General features: G+C 41.1%; 3 protein-coding genes across 3 annotated transcripts; 2 read left to right on the top strand and 1 right to left on the bottom strand.

Moving 5' to 3' along the window:
* Positions 1 to 2,835: 2,835 nt before the first annotated feature.
* Positions 2,836 to 4,278, top strand: kcnk12l (potassium channel, subfamily K, member 12 like). Its single transcript, XM_069700456.1, has 2 exons — positions 2,836 to 3,151; positions 3,272 to 4,278. The coding sequence occupies exons 1-2, from the start codon at positions 2,854 to 2,856 to the stop codon at positions 4,276 to 4,278; spliced, it is 1,305 nt and encodes a 434-aa protein (XP_069556557.1). The 5' UTR covers positions 2,836 to 2,853.
* A 1,017-nt stretch (positions 4,279 to 5,295) lies between these two features.
* Positions 5,296 to 11,475, bottom strand: ppm1nb (protein phosphatase, Mg2+/Mn2+ dependent, 1Nb (putative)). The gene is made up of 6 exons (XM_069700491.1): positions 10,691 to 11,475; positions 9,851 to 10,422; positions 7,959 to 8,076; positions 7,300 to 7,414; positions 7,153 to 7,216; positions 5,296 to 7,043 (listed from the first exon to the last, which is right to left on the bottom strand). Exons 1-6 carry the CDS (start codon positions 11,094 to 11,096, stop codon positions 7,026 to 7,028), a joined length of 1,293 nt encoding a protein of 430 aa, XP_069556592.1. The 5' UTR covers positions 11,097 to 11,475; the 3' UTR covers positions 5,296 to 7,025.
* Positions 11,476 to 13,816: 2,341 nt separating this feature from the next.
* rtn2b (reticulon 2b) lies at positions 13,817 to 20,816 on the top strand. The gene is made up of 7 exons (XM_069700503.1): positions 13,817 to 13,900; positions 15,505 to 15,712; positions 15,870 to 16,008; positions 16,993 to 17,062; positions 17,513 to 17,559; positions 17,654 to 17,712; positions 17,815 to 20,816. Exons 1-7 carry the CDS (start codon positions 13,888 to 13,890, stop codon positions 17,921 to 17,923), a joined length of 645 nt encoding a protein of 214 aa, XP_069556604.1. The 5' UTR covers positions 13,817 to 13,887; the 3' UTR covers positions 17,924 to 20,816.
* The last annotated feature ends 22 nt before the right edge of the window (positions 20,817 to 20,838 follow it).

The raw sequence follows: 20,838 nt of genomic DNA, 5'->3' as shown, positions 1-20,838 counted from the left end.
TCTTTCTACTCTTAAATGTCCCATATTGGGGACGTTTCTGGTGCTTTATTTATAGTCCTGACATCCTCATGAAGATATTTTTGTGGTTTTCAGTGTCAAAAACTATTTCAATGTCATTTTACACCACCTCTCTGAAGGCTCATTAATTGTAGTAAGCATCTACTCTGATTGGCTGACTATTTTTTTTTGAGTGACGCCTGACCAGGACTGTGGTTCCCTAAACTTACCGCCAAACATGACTTTATCAGCAGAGAAGTAATGACAGCGCTATCAAACCTATTTGAGCTGAATTCAGACACCGATTCAGAGACGGCAGACGACAAACAACCACCTCGTCAACCTCGTTGGTCGGTCAGCGGAGGGGAACAGAAAGAGAACGGTCACTTCACCCAATAAGCAGAGAAAGCTGCACGGCAGCCGGACGTGGGAGTCTCTTTACAGACAGTAAGTAACCGATAGCTGAACAGGTAAGAGCTTAGTTTTAGTTTTAGATTTCAGCTAACTGTTACCACTGTACAATATACACTTTATAGACTTTTAGTTAAGTTACCTGCCCAGCGCCCGCCTTGTTTTTCTACTGACTGGTTCGAAGTGTAATTAAAACTGCAAGCAGTAATATGCGGGCCCTCGTCGGGGAGCCAGTGGGTCGGGGCATACTTCAAAAAATGGAGAAAAAAAAAAGTCATACAATAGCATGTCTTCTGAAATTTGAAAAACAAGTCATACTATAGTATGTAATCTGAAATAAAATTAAAAAAGTCACACTAAAGCATGTCTGAAATTTGAAAACAATTCATACTATAGCATGTAGTCCGAAATATGAATTAAAGTTATGCTTTAGCATGTTGTACGATTTTGTTTTCATATGTTTGACGACATAGTATGACTTTGTTTACTCTCTGGACAACATGCTACGGTATTACTTTGTATTAAGTACTTGTACAACATGCAATAGTATGATTTATTTTTAACTGACATGTATGTCTCAAATGGGAATTGAACCCAGGAACTTCTCACTGTGGGGCAAGTGTTGTAGCCACTGCACCATTTCATTGTCATCCACAATATGGATGACTAACTTATGCATGTCGTCCAAACTGTGAAAAGAAGTCATACTATGGACGACATGCTATAGTATGATTTATTTATTTTTTTTTAACATTTTGGACAACATTAAAGAAGTATGATTTCTTTGTGCTATTTCTGACGACATGCTATAAGAAAAAAGATGCCAAAAATGCAGTTGTTTACGGAGAATAATAATAATCGCTTGAATAACAATTGGGCTTTCGCACCATCGGTGTTCGGGCCCTAATAATTTTAACGTGCAGAACACTGGAGTTGAGTGGTGGGTAGGTTTTCCAAGAGGAGAGAATAAAGAATTCAAAGTTTATCCTGGTGCGCATTGGTCAATAGGAGACCATATCATTACATTTCCATGACATCTTAGGCAACATATAACACAATGACGTTTTAAAGACATTTTGGACAAAATACTATCGAATGACTTTTTTTTGACATTTTGGACCACATAGTATAGAATTCGATTTTTTTTTTTTTTTGACATTTTGGAGGACATCCTTGACATTTTTATGACTTTTTGGACAATATATTTTACTATGACAATTTTTTTTGACATTTAGGACTACATACTATTGTATGATGTTTTTTGACTTACTTCTTACTTCTCTGCCTTTATGCATGACAAAGCAGATGTGCTGTCTGTCTTCCACACCTGCCTGCTGCTGTCGTTGAGCCATCAGTGGGCAGGTGGCGGGAACCCGTGCCCTTACTTGCAGCACCAGACAAGATTAAAGGGATGAGCAGACAGAGAAACTGATAGTCATGAATCAACAAAACCTCCCACACAGTCTGCCACAACAACAAAAAGCTTTCTCAGTGCGTCTGGAAGCTGCATCTCAGTGTCGGCAAACACAAAGAGGAGAACTCTTATATTTCAGATTTATTCTGGCGAGCCTCTGGTCATTTAACTCCAGTGTTAGTTTTGGTTAATTCTATACTTAATCTGAGGATAATCTGAAGATATTCTTTGATCCATAGGCAGGTTTAACTAAGTAATTAAATTCCCAAATGTTTTATCAGTTGTAGCTCTTTTGTGCAAAGTGAAATTGAGGCATAAAGAGAAAGATCGTGCTTTTAAAACATTGAGATGACTGCACTGATCATGCTGTGCTTTAAAGATGAGGGGTGGGCAGGGGATGATGATGTCAGCGTGTGACAGCTGAAACATCAGACAGCCTCTCAGTTTGCACAAAAAAAAAAAAAAAAACCTGAAGAGGCTTCCTCTCACTGGTCATTGTTGAGCAGATCCATGTAGTGAGCACACGCAGGGAGTGAACGCTGCTGTCACCGAGACCAGGTACTGCGTGTTCATTACTTTTCATTTAGACTATTTGATGGGGAAGGATTTATTATATCACAATCTGCCAATGACTAAAGTATTTTGATGATTTAACAAAAGCTTTGCATGTGTAAGTGAGATTTTTGTATTGATAAGTGGATAAAATGAAGCATAAACGGTTACACAAAATAAAATGCTTATAGCATACACCTTTTTTTTTGTTTGTTTTGTTACAGACTATATTCTCCACAGATAACTTAAGTGATGAAAGCAGCCCTCCTGTGAGATTTTAGTGACAGATGTATAACTGCATGTAAACCAAAAGTTTCATATTGTCAGCGCTTGTATTTTCTGTGGCAAGTGATGCATATGTGACTTGGCAGCACTGGCGGAGTTGGTGCACGTTGTTGCACTGGTGGATCTGTGCTGCTGCTGCCGTGCTCATGGCTCAGAGGAGGGCTGCAGGTGGCTGCTGCTGCCCCAGAGCGCCTATGAATGAAGACAACGCTCGTTTCTGCCTGCTGGCCGCCCTAATCCTGCTCTACCTATTGTGCGGGGCGGCCATCTTCTCAGCCTTGGAGCACCCCTTTGAGCTCCGCGCCCGCCTTCTCTGGAAGCAGCAGCTGGACAACTTCACCAGGCGGTACAGGGTCAACCTGGGTGCCCTGCACACGCTGCTGCGGCAGTATGAGGAGGCCAACGGAGCTGGGATCAGAGTGGACACGCTTAGGCCACGCTGGGACTTCTCTGGAGCTTTCTACTTTGTGGGAACAGTGGTCTCCACTATCGGTAAGTCTTCAGCACTTCAAAACGTCCTTTTCTCGGGAGTTTCATTTTGCTAATGGGACTCGAACTCTGCAAAGCTACTGTTGACTTTTTTTTTTAAATTTTTTATTTTGTCTTCTCCAGGCTTTGGCATGACCACACCAGTGACCATAGCAGGAAAAATATTCTTAATCTTCTACGGTCTGATTGGTTGTGCTGCCACCATTCTCTTCTTTAACCTCTTCCTGGAGAGGATCATCACAATGTTAGCCTACATCATGCGCTGGTGTCATGAGCGTCGGCTGAGGTGTGCTGGAGTTGGAGTGATGGCGAGCAGGGAGGAGTCGTCCGGCGAGGAGGACAGCCTGGAAGGCTGGAAACCGTCTGTCTATTACGTGATGTTGATCCTGGGAGTGGCATCTGTTGTGATTGCGTGCAGTGCCTCCACTCTGTACAGCTCCATGGAGAACTGGAGCTACGTGGACTCTCTGTACTTCTGCTTCGTAGCCTTCAGCACCATTGGCTTTGGGGACCTGGTGAGCAGTCAGAGACAGCAGTATGAATCTCAGGAGGCCTACCGGCTGGGAAACTGCCTTTTCATCCTGATGGGAGTGTGTTGTATCTACTCACTTTTTAATGTAATTTCCATTATCATCAAGCAAACTCTCAACTGGATCTTGGGCAAGATGGTCTGCTCAGGGAAGCATCAGCTCTGTTCCTGCTCCACTCCCGGCTACTGGTGTCTCTGCTGCCCCTGCCTCCAGAACAAGAAGCACAGCCAGAGGCGTCCGCCTGCACACTTCAGGCCAAAACGCATGAAACGCAACGCGGTGCAGCCCGTCTCATCCCACTGCCACGTGGGAAGACACCACTACAAAGACGGCTCAGTGGAGACTGTGTGTGACAGTGAGACGGATGCAGGCGCCGTGGCTGAAGTATACGTGGGGCGTCGTCTGTCAGGAGAGATGATCTCTGTCAATGAGTTCATGGTGTCCAACAAGGTGTCTCTGGCTCTGCTGCAGAAGCAGCTGAGCGAAACAGCTCACCAGGGCCCACGGCAGAGTTACAGCCATCAAAATGGATTCTCTGGTGGCGTGGGGGCCCTGGGCATTATGAATAATCGCCTACAGGAAACCAGTGTGGATAGATAACATCTGAATAGCATCTTTGTTTTTCTCGTGTATTGCTTTGGGTTCTCTATATTGGAGCCCTAATCCAGCAAACTTCCTTAGGACGTGATTTTTTTTTTTTTTTTTTTAGAAAATCAATCATTTGTTCTCTCAGTTTGACAAAAGCAGAATCTGAGAATAGAATAATGTTCTTCAGTGGAACTCTATGGAGATTATAGCAGACTTCCAGCATGGACCACAAATAATTGTTCATAATTTGTTTGTGAGGAGAAAGTAAAAATGCGAATCCAACTGAAAGCATTCAACATCACTGTGAAGAAGGGTCTGATGTCCTGAAGTGATTGGCTCATACAAAAGCAATCAGATGAAAGAAGCAGTGAAGGACCACTTAAAGAGGACTGCTGATTTAAGAGAGCTTCACACGTCCCCTGAGCTCCTCAACAGATACGGTTGTATGTGAGGCGGTAGTCAGGGTTAGTGAACATACAGACATAATGTCTCCTCTTAGATAAGTAGTTGCTTATATATCAAACATTTGAAATGTGATTTGTATTTAAAAAGAGCTTCTTAAACACACTAAAGGACCTCACAAGCGCCAAGAAAGAGACATTTTTAATTTGTTGACAAGTCGCCGATCTTCTTTCATGTTAGCGTGTCATTGAAATTCATAGTCATCATGAAAGAGATCCAGACTTTTCAATAGAGAACATCTAATCAAACGTGGCCCGTAAAGGACGTCCTTATGTCAACAAGTGCTTTGCAAATAGTCACAGGATCACGTCAGCAGAGCAAAGAGAAAGAATGAGGCCCTCCATCGTTAACTGGATGAGATGCTTTGCTATGCAAGAAAACCAATCTGAGTCCATTCTGTGTCATGTATGTGGCAGGTTCTCATCAGCGCTTTGGATGATGAGAGAGATCTTACAAGAAAAAAAAAAAACATTGATTCTCATCTGACGGTCACGCTCGATGATTGATGTTCTCTGTCACTTTAGGTCTTGGTGAGTTAATAAAAGGTAAAAAAAAATACTGCAAGTCGTCAGTCAAATATTCTTTATTTAGGTTTAAAACAATCATGACTCTTATCATGTTCTGTCCATACACAGAAAATGTCTCACTGAAATAATGTAACAATGCAGTATGGTGCAGTTAAAATAACCCGTCCAGAACGGATCTGTTCTGATGCTGTTTTTGATCAACTATATAAAAGATGAATAAGGCAGCACAGTACATCGTCCAATTCACAGAAAAAATACATTTCACATACACTTTTTTTTAAAGAATGTGTTTAGAAATATTACAAATATATAGAGACATGTACATGTAGAATTTATTCATGTAAACTTTGATTAGTCAATAATAAAAGACTTGAGGCCGAATTTTGGATACTTTTAGTGCAGTTTGTTTTCACGATCAATTACTCCTTTAGCTACGTGGTTCTTATTCTAGATGTTTAAAAATAATGTAAACGCAAACAACTCTTCAAAAAGATTTTAGATTATCAGATTAGATTGTGAAATGTATTTTTTCTTGATGTGTTTGTTGAGTTCAACATTGAGTTTGTGTTCGTTTGCCTGCCACTTGCAGCAATGAGGGGAAAAAGATAAATGTGTGCCTCCTATGAGCTGCCAGACTATTCATGCTGTTAGCATTCCCTGTTCTCAAAGGTTGACTGTTATATAACTGTTGAACATACAGTTACCATCATACGTCTGTCCCGAATATCATCATCAAAAATAATAAAGACATGGTTAACGTTGCGACATGGTCAGAGTTTGGTTTGGTTTAGGGACCAAAAATACAGGAAACATCCTGATTTGGGTTACAACACGTAACTTAAAGGTTCCATATTTTACTCTTTTCTGTGTTTTATTTGCAGTTTTGATATCTATTTGAAGATTATTTTGTGGTTTTAAGTAACAAAAAAACATCTCAATATATTTCTGCTTCTCTCTGAAGCTCTACTAAGAACAGGCTTGTTTTGTGTCTGTCTCTTTAAAATGCAATAATGTCAGTGTCCTCTCCTGATTGGCTGACTGTTTTTTGAGTGACGCACACCTTGCCCAACCAAAATTGTATTTTTCAGTCTGGTCTGCCATCTGCCAGAGGTCACAATTAATTCAACCTGCCGGTCTACTCGTAGGTACAGTTTGTTTTAGTAGGCACTAGCCCATATATTTGAGACAGACGTGGGATGATAACAACATATTCAGTAGTCAGGTCAGGTGACCTGTTGAAACAAATGGACATATTTTAGCTACACGCTAGCTTTTTGCTAGAATTGACAATATATTAACACATTTTTCCTTCTTGAAGAAGAAAGGCAAACTTTAAATTAATCTCTTATCACATCTATTCTTAAAACATTATCTTTAAAATACAAACCTTATGTACCAACGTTTCTTAATTTATTCAGTGAACATGTACAATTGAACAGTTGGTTGTTATTCAGTTTTACAGGCTGTCATTTGAATGGAGCATCTGTACTTTCTGTTCACTGAGTAAGAGGCAGAGATTTGTTGCTGGGTCAATGTCTCTGAGTAACTTTTACAAAATATCCTTCTTGTATAAATATAAAGTGTCAGGCTTTATTAGATCTATTTTTGCAATGTCTTTTTTTTTATGACAAGATGCTGCTCGTTAGTTTGATGTAAACAATCATCATCTCCCTGTTTGTCAAGATTGGACACATAAAGAAAACAGTTTTAATATTCACATTAGTTACAGTTTCTTCACGAATCCTTGGAGACGAAATCCAGCTGGGCTTCTCAAGAGCCTCCCAGACCCTAGACAGACAGGTAATGTAGGAAACATTGGTGAATTTACGGCTCCTAGTAAAGGAAAATAGTTTGTCTCGCCAGGTTATAAGAGGACAGATGTATAGTTTGTACTCACATTTGGTACTGTGGGATTGTGTGTCTCTCGTTGTTCATAGTAAGCAGATATAATGCAGTTCCTCCTGTAACACACAGAAGTAATGTGTTATTGTAGAGCGTGGTGATGCACACGCGTATGCATTAACGTTGCTTTTATGTCTCTTACTTGCTCTGTATGCCTCCACCTGGTGGTAAGCCAGGGATGACAGTAGATGCGAGGACGGTGAGGACAGACAGCAGGTCAGGCTCTTCCCCTCTGGCACACAGCTCATCATAAATCTCTGCAAAAAGAAACACTCATACGAGCACATTCAGAGAGTTTCAGGCAATTCTTTCGAGCTTCACACGCAGTTTAAAGAATAAACTTGGATTCCCATGAGACATGATTTGTTAAAAATGGGTCACACACAGGTCCTTTTTGAAAAAGACAAAGAAACATATGGGCAATATATAGTGTAGTAAAGAAGACTCAAAACAAGGCTAAAGAGTGCTGAGCAATACACATCTATTCATATGGGTATTTACCATGGCAGGATAGTATATTGTATGTGGGATTAACAGTGACTGTGCTCATTGTAATGGAGGAACATACTGAAGTCAATACTGATGTGTTTTGTTCATTTACAGACAATAGTTATTTTCTCTATTGATCCCAGCTACACAGACAGTGCTCGTTGCCAGCATCACTGATTGATTATTTTGATCTGCTTTGACAACAAGAAAAATAACAGTCATAAAAGAGAAAAGAGAAGTATGGATTGACAAATTCTCCAAATAACTAATATGACAGTACATTGTCAACAGAGTCCCCTGCACTTCACACACCTGCCACTTTGGACTCCAGCAGGTCCTCCAGCTCGGCCTCCTGGTGTAATGCCTCTGCTGACAGCTGGGGGGCTCCAGGGAAGCACAGTAGGATGATGCTGATGTTGTCCAAGCTGCCCTGTGGAGCGAAGGTAGCAACAGCAAGGGGTGAGTAATGATGGACGACCTTACAAATGTCAACATATGAAGCATTGTTTCATCCTGCACGAACCGTTTTGGAAATTGATCCCTTTGCACCTCAAGGTTTGCACACCAATGTCACACAGATGCAGCGGAGCAGGAAAATGTAAATGGAGTGTGGACGTGACATTTTAAGGTCATTGTGCGTATCCAAGCTGAAGCCCTGTTACATAACAGTGAGATGACGGCCAAAGAGAGACCAGCATGGATGTTGTGTTTGTCTTAATCTAAAATACAAGATAAACCATAAACCCAATTTCTTTTATAACACTATGTTATAAATTGGGGATGAGCTTTATGAGGAATATTCTTTGACGAAATTGCAAATATGATATAAAGTAGAAGTATCGCACAAGTTATGAGTACAGCTTTACACAAATCTCTTAAATGTTGACAAATTAATTCCCCCATTTTACAGATTCGGCAATATATAGTTAAAAAAAAAAACTGGAACACTAAAGTATAGCTCCTAAATGGTGGAATGAGCTCCCCACCGACATCAGGACAGCGGAAACTCTGTACATCTTCCGCCGCAAACTAAAAACACACCTCTTCAGACTTTACCTTGAATAGTAGAACTTTAGTAGCTTAAAATGACACTTACTCATAGAACTTTGTAGTTTGGCTTTCTTGAAGAAATGTTATTTTCTTGATTCTTGTTGTTCTGGGTTTTGTATCCTCATGGTTGAAATGCACTTATTGTAAGTCGCTTTGGATAAAAGCGTCAGCTAAATGTAATGTAATGTAATGTAATATAGCAGCTGAAATTATCTTTATGTGTAATTCTTGAACAGTAATCGTCAACCATCCGACACACTAAGAGCGAGAGAGAATAAATGAGTCCTCATAGGACCTCTGAATAATCCCATGTAACCTGTTCTGACACCCCTGCAGTCTATTTTAAGGTGGTTTGACAGACTTTTGTACCATGAACAGCAGCAACGGCCTAAATCAGAGAGAAGCAAGGCAGAAGTCAGTGCTGCGCTTTCAGGCAAAATAATTGAATTACAACTTGAGATGCTATTTGCTGATTCTCTCTCTCCATGTGGGCAAAAATGTGTCTAAAACAGCTATAATCAATTTTTTTTTTTTTTATTGTCAGTCATGGTCATATTGCTACATAAATAGTTGTTTGGAAAGGTGGTCACTTAGATTGATCAACTCAATGACCTCTGCAGCTCCCTCTTAACTCCACAGTATAGTAGTGACCCTGGGAGCTCATCATACTGCAGAGCCTAACAGTGCCTTGGTTTTTTGGTTTTACTGTCTGCATCCTGACAGTTTTGGTTCAATCTCACTGCTCTCATAGTAAAGTTTCTAGTGGCAGACTGAGATTTGTTGTATACACACACAAAACATTCTCTTGGGCAGCTCCGGACTCTGTTCAATGCTCAGTATCCACAACATGAATCGTATCCTTTAAAGAGGCAGCCAAGTCCTTTAAATTAAATAAAAAGTCAATCCTTAAATCATGAAATAGTGGTTTGAATAGAAAATCTCCTTCGGTGATTTACTGAGATTAATTAGGTATGGATACTTTAGAAACTGTAATTACCTTTAAAAACCTGATGTAACTCAGTTTGAAAGTGATAATGTGTTCTTGGTTATTGATCAGTTAAAAACTACTGAGCAATAGAAGGGCAAAATGCGTTGGATCACTTTGTAAACAGAGGATTTATATTGTGCTCTGGTTTGAGTTGTCAAGAACTGACCTTATAGAGACAGAGGTCAATGACCTGAGTGCAGACATCCCTCAGGTCGGTGCAGACACGCAGCCGGTTATGGATGAAGGCGCACAGCTCCTCGTTGCTGATGGTGTCCCACACGCCATCGCAGGCGAGCACCAGGAACTCGTCTGCAGGTGAGCGCTCCACCACGCACACTTCCGGCTCTGGTGACACCATCTGCTGGCTGGGCGTGCGGTTCTCTGCCCCCTTGTAGCTGAAGTCCCCCAGGGCGCGGGACACTGCCAGGGAGCCGTTGATTCGTTGGAGGGACACGGAGCCGCCTGCGCTCTCAATGCGCTCCTTCTCCAGGGGGCTGTACGGTTTGTGATCCTCGGTGGAGAAGCAAACCTGCCCAGACCGGCACAGCATGGCCCTCGAGTCACCACAGTTGGCGAAGTAGATGTAATAGGGGGAGATGAGAGTGGACACCACGGTGGTGCCGCCTCTCTCCCAGCCTTCTCGACGGGCCACAGAGTGCAGGTGCTTGTCTGTCTGCAGGAAGCCCTCTATGATGGCTCCTTTCACTCTTCCAGGGTCGTCCTCCGGTCCCAATCCACCTGTGTGCGCACAAAGAGGAACGCAGTGTTTAAAAAATAAAAAATAATAAAAATAATTAATCCAGCAGCCATGAAGACGCAACAATACACAGAACAAGTTAGCCATTAGCAGTCATGATCTTGATCCCTTGATAACTGGGAAAAAACATCTCTGTAATCTCTTAAATATAGCTGAGCATCATTATGAGTAATCAATAAGGTGAAGTTTCTTATAAGATAATAAAACTCATTCATTATATTTATGCATTTTCAGTTTCCAGTTTTTCACCTGTGGCCAGGATGTGACCCAGGAGGTGCTGAGAGCAGTACTGTGCCACCGTGCTCCCTGCATGGCCATCAAACACGGCGAAGAAGCTCCACTCGGCGAGCTCTCCACCCAGCTGTGGCACACAGTTGTGGAAGTCCTCCATATTGGCCCTCCAGCCCTGCATGCTTCCCAGGGCGTAGGTGAGGCCCCAGCGGGCGCATCCCTCCTCCGTGAGCTTGTCCAGGACCGGCCGGTCCAGGTAGGGGCTGGGGATGACCTCCTCCTTCTCCCCCTTCCCTGGCTGCTCTCCCTCCGCTGCTCCTCCGCGGCCCCCCTTGAAGAAATGGCTGACCCTCTTCTCCGTTTCTTTCACCAGCTGCCGCACGAATGCAGGCATCTCAACACTGCCCTTCCTGGCTGTCCTCATGGCTCTTGCGCACAGCTGATGCGAGGGGAATCTTCTTTTGTCCCTGCCTCTGTGTTTGTGGCTGGGACGGAGGGCTGGCGTGTAGGCCTGATGCTGGGCCTGTGCAGTGTCTGCGTAGCCCTGCTGCTCCAGGGCTCAGAGCATGGCTGCCCGAGCTGATGGATGTTCTCTGTGCTGGCTGCTTAGCCCCCTCTCCCTGCTCATCTCCTTTCTCCCCTCTCTCCTCTCTGGAGATCTCACTGATCGGCGCTCTCTCCTCCACTCATCCTTCGTCTCCTCCTTTGGTTTGGTCTCTTCTCTGTGCAGCTGTGATTTTACCTTCTCCCTCGCTTTTTCATAGCTCTTCCCTCTTTCACCAGCTCTCCCCTTGCCTTGTTATTCTCCCTGCCTCTGCTCTGATTGGCTGGCTATTTGTGTGCACCAATCCCTGCCTGGCTTGCTCTGCCACTGTCATGTTGGAGCTCATCCTCTCTCTCTGGTCTCCTATCTGCAGCTCTGCCCCTCCCTTCATGTCTATAATCTCAACCTTTGATCGGCTGGGATTATGGGTTTGTGGATTACAGGACTGTCCGCCATTTAGCACAAAGTGCGTGACGGTGGGAGACAGAGGAAAGAAGGTTCATGATGATCCTTTTAAACTGATATTTCACATTTCACTTTTCTTTTTACATATAAACGTGGTGATAGTGCATGTACAGTATTGTACCTCCACGTGGATTCACTTCCTCAGTTAAAACCTGAAATCAGAGCAGCATTTATTCTTTTATTATGGGTCTGATTGGACTCAGAGTTGCTGCTTTTCTGTCTCTGTAATGTAATATAATGTTTGGCTTGTAGTAACCCTGGACATCTGGTGTGCCTAACGTGCATTTGACTGTTTTCATTATATTTGTATTTTTTGTTGTTGTTGTGTGTGTGGTTTTGTCTGACATTATTTAGTAATTAACAAGAAGGCTTTGGACTAAATATGACTTAATATAGCAATAGAGCAAAATGGGTTACAGGCTGGATTAAATGTTCAGTATTTTTGTTTAAACTCTTCTTGAAATAAACTGGCATAGAAAACAATATTATTAGCTACACATTTGTATGTTATATATCCTTATAGAAATAAGAAATCTGAAAATTGTACGTATTTCAATAGAGATAAATGGACAAATATTGCTGAATATTTTACTTTGAACAGGCAGAAATGTGATTTTGGTTGTGCATGATTATGCATGTCAGCGCAGCATGATCTACAGCTTTTCTGTTTGGCACCATTTCCCGAACAACTGCTTAAATCTGCAGAGTCAGCCAGGATGACATCGCCGTTCTCTGTAATTCTCCAAGGACTTTAATTTAGTTGCAGACACTCTGCCAGTCATGATGCTGCGACCAGACGGGGAAGGACAGATTAACTGTTTTAATGCATAATCACTCATGATGGTGCTGGGCTTGTCACAGAGGTAAACACAATAGAAACAAACATGTTAGTTTGTGTGAGCTCCTAAAACCGAGATGGTTAGGCGTGGTATGTTTGTGTACCTGCAAAAAAGTTTTATTTTGAAGGGGCAGAATTAATAAGACTAACATCTACATTCCCAGCTCCAAAAGGCAGTGCAGTTAAACAACAGTACATCAGTGAGGAGCCACATCCTGCAGGAACATAAATTATTTTAGGAAATTTCAGCAAATGAGAACGACATATAAAGTGTAAATAATGTACCATAGAATAATATGACTCTATTGATATGGATATCTTTGTAAGTAGACAGTATATTATAAACAGTGCATATACACATATTATGCACTTTATTATCATGTATCATATGCTTTATAGTACTTTATTATATGATTATATACTTTCATCTCATCACATATATCTTATCTCATTTCATTTGATCCTATATTCACTTATCTAATCTAATTGTATCTTATTTCATCTCATCTCATTTGATCTTGCCTTATCTCATCTTATCTTATTGTATCGTGTCTTTCATCTCATCTTTCTCATCTCATCTTTAGAACTATAAAGTGTGAGTTATAGTGTTGAATATGCAGATGGCGGCATGTGTTTGGTTCCAGGCTTTGGTCTGACTGACTCTAAAGGTGTCAGAGACATTTGGAAGGCGCTGAAATAAAAAGTCTCTGTAATTCTGAGATAATGAACTCCACAGAGAAAAATGGCCAGCTTCCTTGCTTGCATTTTAAAATGTGATAAGCGAAGTACCTCGTTTATTTTTCAATTACAGTGTGCTGTGTTTGTAGCTTTGCGTCAAGCTTGATTAGAAATGCATGAGTTTGTCATGAAGGCTGCAGTATACAGCTGGTGCAAACTGCAGCCCACTGACAGCGGTTGTGTTCTTATCAATCCTGATTGGAGATTAAACATTAAAAGCTGTTCCCTGCTAACTTGGCTGCATGGCCTCTGTGTGCAGGTCGGCCACCAACTGGTTGAGGAAGCATGAGAGTCTCTGAAGGCTGGGGGACATGTACATGCTGATGTCTCAGGTTCCCAATTTGTGTGTGTGTGTGTGTGTGTGTGTGTGTGTGTGTGTGTGTGTGTGTGTGTGTGTGTGTGTGTGTGTGTGTGTGTGTGTGTGTGTGTGTGTGTGTGTGTGTGTGTGTGTGTGTGTGTGTGTGTGTGTGTGTGTGTGTGTGTGTGCATATCCAAACTGTATCCAATACAGGATAAAATTAGGCCAGCCAGGCCTTATATTGCTGACGGAGCTGGGGTGGCCAAAAAAAGCCTGCCGTGCAAGCCAACAGTGGGAGTGCAAGGAAGCGAGCAAGCAGGATCACCGCTGAAATGGCCACCAAACGTAAGGAAATTAATCGTGACAGCTTTAAGTAGAGTGAATCAGAGCAGACGGAGGAACTGGTCAGAGTCAAGCTGTCAGGTGGAGGAGAAACAGGGAATTCCCCCCCCCCTCTGCTGGGGAGGTGTGAATATAGACAGGATGGCAGGTCAAATAGTGAGTCCAGCATGTCTTTCATTTGGTGGACAGATGGACAGAATGGGACTCAGCTATATGAGACCTCTCTGCTGATTGAATGTTGTTGTTTGTTTCATTCTTGAAGGTTCAGATTGTCCCACAGGAGAAGATTGATTTGTCTTTTCTTGTCAGGGCTTCTCTACTATATATGACTTCTGTTATTAGGAGTCAGGTTATGTTTGTGCCATATTTGGAAAATTACTTCATTGGTTTAACAGCATAAGTATAAGTGTCTCTGTTTCTGCCTCTTCAGCCTTCTTTCTAAATTTGTATTTTAATAAGACAAGCTGAAACACTTAGATATTTTTCAGGAATCCCGATTATGAACACATTACTTTGTTGCTCGCAAATTGTCTGTTGTGTTGTTGTGAGTCTCTGTTTGTACATATTTAGGCGTGAGGTTTCAAATTGTTTGTCTGAATCAGATAATTGAGATTAACACTGGAGCTAGGATGCTCCTCCAATTTGTGATAGTTGAAGATTTAATGTCTAAAATATTAATGAATGTATCAGATATTCATTTAAAATTGTAAATTGCATTCTTAAAGCAATCATTCAGAGATGTCTGTTTTCCTCTAATACAGTATGTTCTTATTTTTTACGAGAAACAATATAAATGTTTCCATGACTTGTTTTAAAATGTTCTCAGAGGTTTAAATTCTAAAGATTGTAGATTGTTTGGATGTTTCCTCCCCATAATGCAGCTTTGTTCCTGTTATTTTTTCCTTGTCATCCGTTCTCCAATGTCTTACTCACCGTTTAAAATAACTGTACAGTTTGTCTTTTATATAACTAAAGCGATAACTTCCAACAACATGTAGCTCAGAGGGGGCGATATGTGTCACGTTTCTGTCAGCAGCTGCAGGTTTGTTTGTAAAAAAAAAAGAAGAACCTGCACGTCGGTTGGTAGACTGAGGAGTGAGCGTCGCTGCTGGTAGCGTCACTTTCACATAATTTATAGAAAACCTATATTAAATCGTGAAAATAAGTCTGAGACTCTTTTTATGGCTCTGCCACAAAACACATAATTTCCAAGTGTCTGCAGGGAAATTGGGACAGAGCAACTCATATTATCTCTATTTGTTCAAAATCAGTGTAAAACTCAAAGTAGCATTTTTAAATAGGTTACTGCGTAATGGAGCAGGTTTGTGCTCAAACGTGGGACATGCATGTTTTCATGAGACACTTCTTTAAGACTGATTTGTTTATCTCGTCTTTTATAATCCAAAATGGATGAAGACCACAAAAAAAAAAAAAAAAAAAAAGCCAGCGCCTTCACAATTCTCTCCTCACTTCCTCCTTACTGTCATCTCACACTGCAACTAGTTAGCTTCTCTTCACTTCTCTTCTATCGCTCAAACACCCCTTCCCTCTGTCCATCACTCATTTGGTATCATTTCCCGTTTCTAAGTGTTCACCTTGTTTTGTAGTTGTGGATCTGGTGTACTGGCGGAACATGAGGTGGACCGGCGTGGTGTTCACGGGTCTGGTGATCAGTCTGGTCAGTCTCTTCCAGCTCAGTGCCATCACTGTGCTCTCCCACATCTGTCTGGGTGTCATGTGTGTCACCTTCACCCTCCGTCTTTACTACAAACTGCTGGAGCTGCTGCGCTGGAACCCCGGGGTCCATCCCTTCCAGTGAGTCCAGACTGTTCTCTGTGGGTCAGAACACAAAAGCATGTTGCATATTAAGCCAGGTGTTGGACCTGATTGGATTTATTTGACTTAAATATTTCAGTGCGATAGATATACTCCCTGTGCTCTTAAAGGCCTGTATGTGTGATGCTGCCCTCAGGTCGTATCTGGATCATGACGGCTCTCTGACAGACAAGGAGACAGTGATGCTGGTGGAGGAGGTGGTGCTGCTCATCGCATTTGCTGTCGCAGAGATCAAACGTCTTCTTTTCATCGACAGCATGATCGACTCTATTAAGGTCTGACATGATAAAGTAATGACAGATATAATAATATAGCTATACAAAATGTTTCATAAAACCCGGATGTTGCTCTTAGAAAGGTTATTTAGGTCATAAACTCAAATGTGTCAGATTTGACCATTTTGGACTTTGGTAGTCGTAGACTGGTAAAAAACCCAAAACAAAAAGCGATGCTGCATGGCTGCATTCTCCCCTATTCAGGTAACGCGGCAGCTTTCTGTAAGAGTCCTTTTTCTGTGACATCATGTTATAAACTTTAACCCCACTCAATCCACAAGGTGGCAGTAATGCACCGAAATGTTTTTTGCCAACTCCGAAAGAAATGAAGAAATTTAAGTTGGGCTTTTTCCTCCATTTCCTGTCCACAAACTCAAACAGAGACAAAGGAAGCTTGTTGCTTTGGTTATTTTGCAGCGTACGTAGATGTCAAAGCTTGAGTACAAGAAATAAACTAAGTTAGGACACAACTGGAAGAGCATCCTCCTTTGTTCAAGGATCTTCTTCCTGTGGGCGTGTTCCGGTCTGATCGACTGCTTACACGATTGGCCATCGCAGCGTGACGTCAGTTTGCATTTTAGAAAAGGTTGATTCTGGTTCAACTTCTTCCTGCACGTGTTTTTTTTTTCTGCGCCCCAGGCAGTCTCCACTCCCACTGCCTAAACCCACAAACACCCTTAAAATCAATGAGACAACTGATGCTTTTCCTGAATTATTGGATTCGATGTGAATGCAGCCGAACCGACCGAGATGCACAACAGTATCTGCTGCCATATGTTGTAAATTTATGAGCTTGTGTCCGTGAGAAACTTTCCATTCAAATATATTATTTTGTTTGGATACAAATGACCTGGAAGCCACATTGTACTGTTGAGTCTCAGTGGGATCAAACAGTCCAATCAACCCATTCACATCATGCATACAAGACATTTGTTAACACAGTATTATTCTTACTTCAATTTTTTTCTCTGCTCTTTTTTTCAGTTTGTTGTGCTGCTGTATCTGCTGAGCTACGTCGGCGTCCTGACCACCGGACTGACTCTGGTGATAACTGGTGAGTTTCACACTTACACAAGTCGCTAATAGATTTTCATCTGACAGTGTTTTCTTACAATGGAACAACACAACAGGGTGTTAAGCTGCCAGACTACTTCCAAAAGGGACTCTTGAGTGTTTTATGATCTGCCACCTCATCGGTTAAAGTCTGACGAGGTTTAGGCAACCAAAAGCATGAACACATCATGGGCATCGTGGTCATGGTTTAAAGAAACCAATTTAGGCAGAAGAAAGGAGACAAACTTCAGTCTCCTGTTTCAGAGTCACATGCCTCCAACCGTCCACCTGACCTCGTCACTAAAGACCCATTCCAACTGAGACATGTTGCAGAGAAAGGACTTTGTACACCATGCATTCGAATGGAAGAATGTATTTCATGAATTAAAACTTACCTGCATAATAATATTGAGGTAACATAAATAATTTTGCCTTTGTTCTTACTTTACAGCTGTGATCGCTGCTTTCTCCTTTCCTCTGTTGTACAAAAAGCAGCAGGTGAGTTTCGTTTGACTTTTCATACTTCAAACTATGATACAGATGATTTATATAAAATACGAGTACATATATACTTACTCTCTTTTGGTGACAGGTGCGGATTAGAAGGATGGTTAGAGCGGCCAAAGCTTTTGCAAAGAAAATCAGAAATCTGTGAGTTAACCTGCTCTTTTTTTCCATGTTGTTTTCTGTGCTCTCAATATCATGCTAACAAAACATGGATTTGTACATTGTGATGTCCCTGTTTTGTTGCAGGTTTGTCAGTCTGTATGAGTCAGTGAGACCCTCTACTGCTCCTGCAACTGACCCAAAACCTGCACCTCCAGCTGCAGCAGCCGCCAAACAGAAAGCCAAGTCAAAGTAACTCGTCGGTCGCACGTTGAAAGCACCCAGGATTTGAGGATTTGGAAAATGTTGGAATGGTACATCCTTTGTGGGGCCGCTGGAGGGGCAGCTCATTTCCATTTCTCCACCATGATATTTGTTTATGGGAGCAAGATTTAACTGATCCTGACAGCTGAAACAAAGCTGCCATTCAAGTCGAGGAGAGGGAGGGGAGGTGTATGTGTAGGGGAGTTTGATGTACTGAGATGCTCTCTGTGGGCAGCGTTTAACATAACCAATTCACACAGTCTCAAAGTAGGGACGGCACAGGACGGCACTGTTTTTTTTTCTTTTTCTTTGATAACGAGTCTATTTTTACATAACCGGTGAGCACTGTGTTCCTGTTGAACTACAGAATTATTCATAACCAAACCCTGAAGCAGGATAGAATAAAACTGACACGAAGGTCACTTGACATTAATCAACATTAATAGCGTTGCAATTGCTGCGTTGAAGTATTAGAAAAAGCTCTCTGAGTAGCAACTCCTTACAACTTTTATGACTCATATGATGAGAAATATTGAGAACATTGTTCCCTGCTCTTCATGCTAATCACATTTAATCAGGTACAAACAGTGACTTCTTACTGCCGATTTAGGGTACAAAGAGTTACAAAGCAACTCTTAACAAATGAGAAAAATCTTCACTTTCCAACTGAATTTGAACTGAACAATGCACGTAAAGACACTAATCTTTAATTTGTAAATAAAAGACAACTTTATTTAGTTTAATTTGAATATACAGTAGCAGGTTTTTGGCCATTAGGCAGCGGTGGAAACAAGTTGAAAAACAACATTAATGTACCGTCACCTTTTTGTAAGTCAAGTTGATGCGGGAAATTTGTTACCTGACAATTTAATTTATACATCCTGCTGAGACACGGCGCGACATTAGCATTTTTTTGAGTTTTTTTTCACCAAAAGAGTGGTGAGAGTAAACTAGTAGAAAAACAAAGAGCTGAAAGATGATAAACTGCTTGTTACAGCTGCAAGGAGGGATGATAGTTCTGTGCAGATTCGTCACTATTTGCGACCACTTTCCTGCACCTGTAAACATGCGATCCATTGTTAATATAAAAATAGAGTATATTGAGCCTTGTAAAGTATGAGCTTGACAGAAATGGATTTATTCTTGAAGTTGCTCTTTCAGAGTAATAACTTAATAAACTATGACTAACTACATTACTATTTTAATGCGAACATGCCATTTCTTCTCTGTTGGATAATTGTGTAAAGTGGATAAAACTACAGTCTATGTATCTTATACCATTTGTAAAATGTTTACTCTTACAGTCAGCCGTTAGACAGGAAGCTATCTACTTAAATACACAAGAAAGGGACTAATTTTGCACGATCGTGTCAGATTTCTAAAAAACGAACAAGTAAAGCAGCATCACAACATGCTACTGACGGGTTGTGAGGAGAAAAGTGCTTGAGGGGCATTTAGGGAGTGAGGTGGATGGAGGTCAGTGGATAATACAACGATATCCGCTTTAGGTGCCATTCACTTCCATTTATTTCCCCTTTTGGTGCAGTTTTAGGAATTTCATAGACATATCAACGTGCCTAATGCAATAAAGGCATCAAAAGAATTACATTTGACCCATGAACTTTCTCCTTTAAATTTTCCTACAGTTGCGGTCTAACAATGTAAAACCTCTGGCCGGGATCTAATGTTTGCATCAGTAGGCTACAGCTGGTTGCTCCATGTCAATATCTGACAAATCAAGCCAACACTTTTAGAATATGGTTGCCCCCACCTCCCCCCTATAACCAGCAAATCTCCATAAAATTATTTAAAAACTAAATAATTCAACAGAAAAAGTTGAAAAAGGTTTTCTGATTATTCAAGTATCAGTATTTTTAGCCCGAGAGTGTTGCAGATTAAACGCATGGATTGTGCTGCAACCTTTGCTTTTAGTGTAACTCTACAAACATCCTGCACACTTCACTAGTGATCTGACAAAGAGAGTCACGCTTATTAACTTGCCGTGTGTGTTAGTTGTACATTTTTACCCCCACTCTTTAGCAGGGAAATAGTCATTTATGCAAACTGTAACATCAGCCGGAAGACCAACATAGACAGACTGACATGAGGGTGAAGAGATAATGACAACAATTTTGGGTGAACATTTCCTTTATTCTGACATCTAGCTGCCAAACCTTAACCAGGGTGCTACCATGTTACAGACTGTGCAGACCTCTCTAGTGGTCAGTTTCACAACTTACAATGAAGCTGCTCTCGTACTAACATGTCTTAATGAGCTTAAATATACTGTATATATATATATATTTGAAAACAGTTTCTTTGACACCTCTATTAGGTGTTGGGTATTTAGGTCTGCAGATAGTTCCGCATTTATTTTCCCAGAATATGCTGTCAACACATTTTCATAAGCACTATTTCTGGTTGCTGCTGAACTCTTCCTTTTAAAATGGAAATTTTCTATGATCTCAGCGCCACAAACAACAATGGATATCTCAAAACGTGGACATACAAAACCAAAACTATCTGCTAGAAGTAAGTGTGAAAAAAAATTATATTGACCCTTTGCAACAATAGAATCAATCAATATCAGTTTTACTGCCTATTTTTGGCTGTTGATATGAAACTGGTCTTGGTGGTGTTTTTTTTTCTTTTTTTCTGAGGAGTCTGTTAATCTTAAAACAACTGTCAAATGCTCAACAAAATAAAATCGTAATCAAGGTCTTTAAAAAGAAAGCCAGCTGCCTAAAGCTGAGCATCACCTGTTCTAGTTGTCACTTTTATCTTTTGTTTTAGGTTTACTCCTATGTCTATAGGTATTTATTATTTTGTATTGTTATTTACTACTGTTATTTTGCTCCCCAATAAAAAAGTTATTGTAAAAGGTACCTCTTATTCATGTTTTCATAT

The sequence above is a fragment of the Brachyistius frenatus genome, unplaced genomic scaffold (assembly GCF_029030835.1).
Source record: "Brachyistius frenatus isolate BFR_SWC_R1_liver_20210118 unplaced genomic scaffold, ASM2903083v1 Contig_34, whole genome shotgun sequence".
Taxonomy (NCBI): domain Eukaryota; kingdom Metazoa; phylum Chordata; class Actinopteri; family Embiotocidae; genus Brachyistius; species Brachyistius frenatus.
This window is presented reverse-complemented; position numbering and strand designations above follow the sequence as displayed.

Coding starts and splice junctions, on each gene's coding strand:
- kcnk12l (XM_069700456.1), top strand. CDS start 2,854: ATGAATGAAGACAACGCTCGTTTCTGCCTGCTGGCCGCCCTAATCCTG. Junction 3,152..3,271: donor AACAGTGGTCTCCACTATCG/GTAAGTCTTCAG, acceptor TGTCTTCTCCAG/GCTTTGGCATGACCACACCA.
- ppm1nb (XM_069700491.1), bottom strand. CDS start 11,096: ATGAGGACAGCCAGGAAGGGCAGTGTTGAGATGCCTGCATTCGTGCGG. Junction 10,423..10,690: donor GGGTCACATCCTGGCCACAG/GTGAAAAACTGG, acceptor GTGCGCACACAG/GTGGATTGGGACCGGAGGAC. Junction 7,415..7,958: donor GCTGGAGTCCAAAGTGGCAG/GTGTGTGAAGTG, acceptor TTCTTTTTGCAG/AGATTTATGATGAGCTGTGT.
- rtn2b (XM_069700503.1), top strand. Junction 17,560..17,653: donor TGTTGTACAAAAAGCAGCAG/GTGAGTTTCGTT, acceptor TTTTGGTGACAG/GTGCGGATTAGAAGGATGGT. Junction 17,713..17,814: donor GCAAAGAAAATCAGAAATCT/GTGAGTTAACCT, acceptor GTTTTGTTGCAG/GTTTGTCAGTCTGTATGAGT.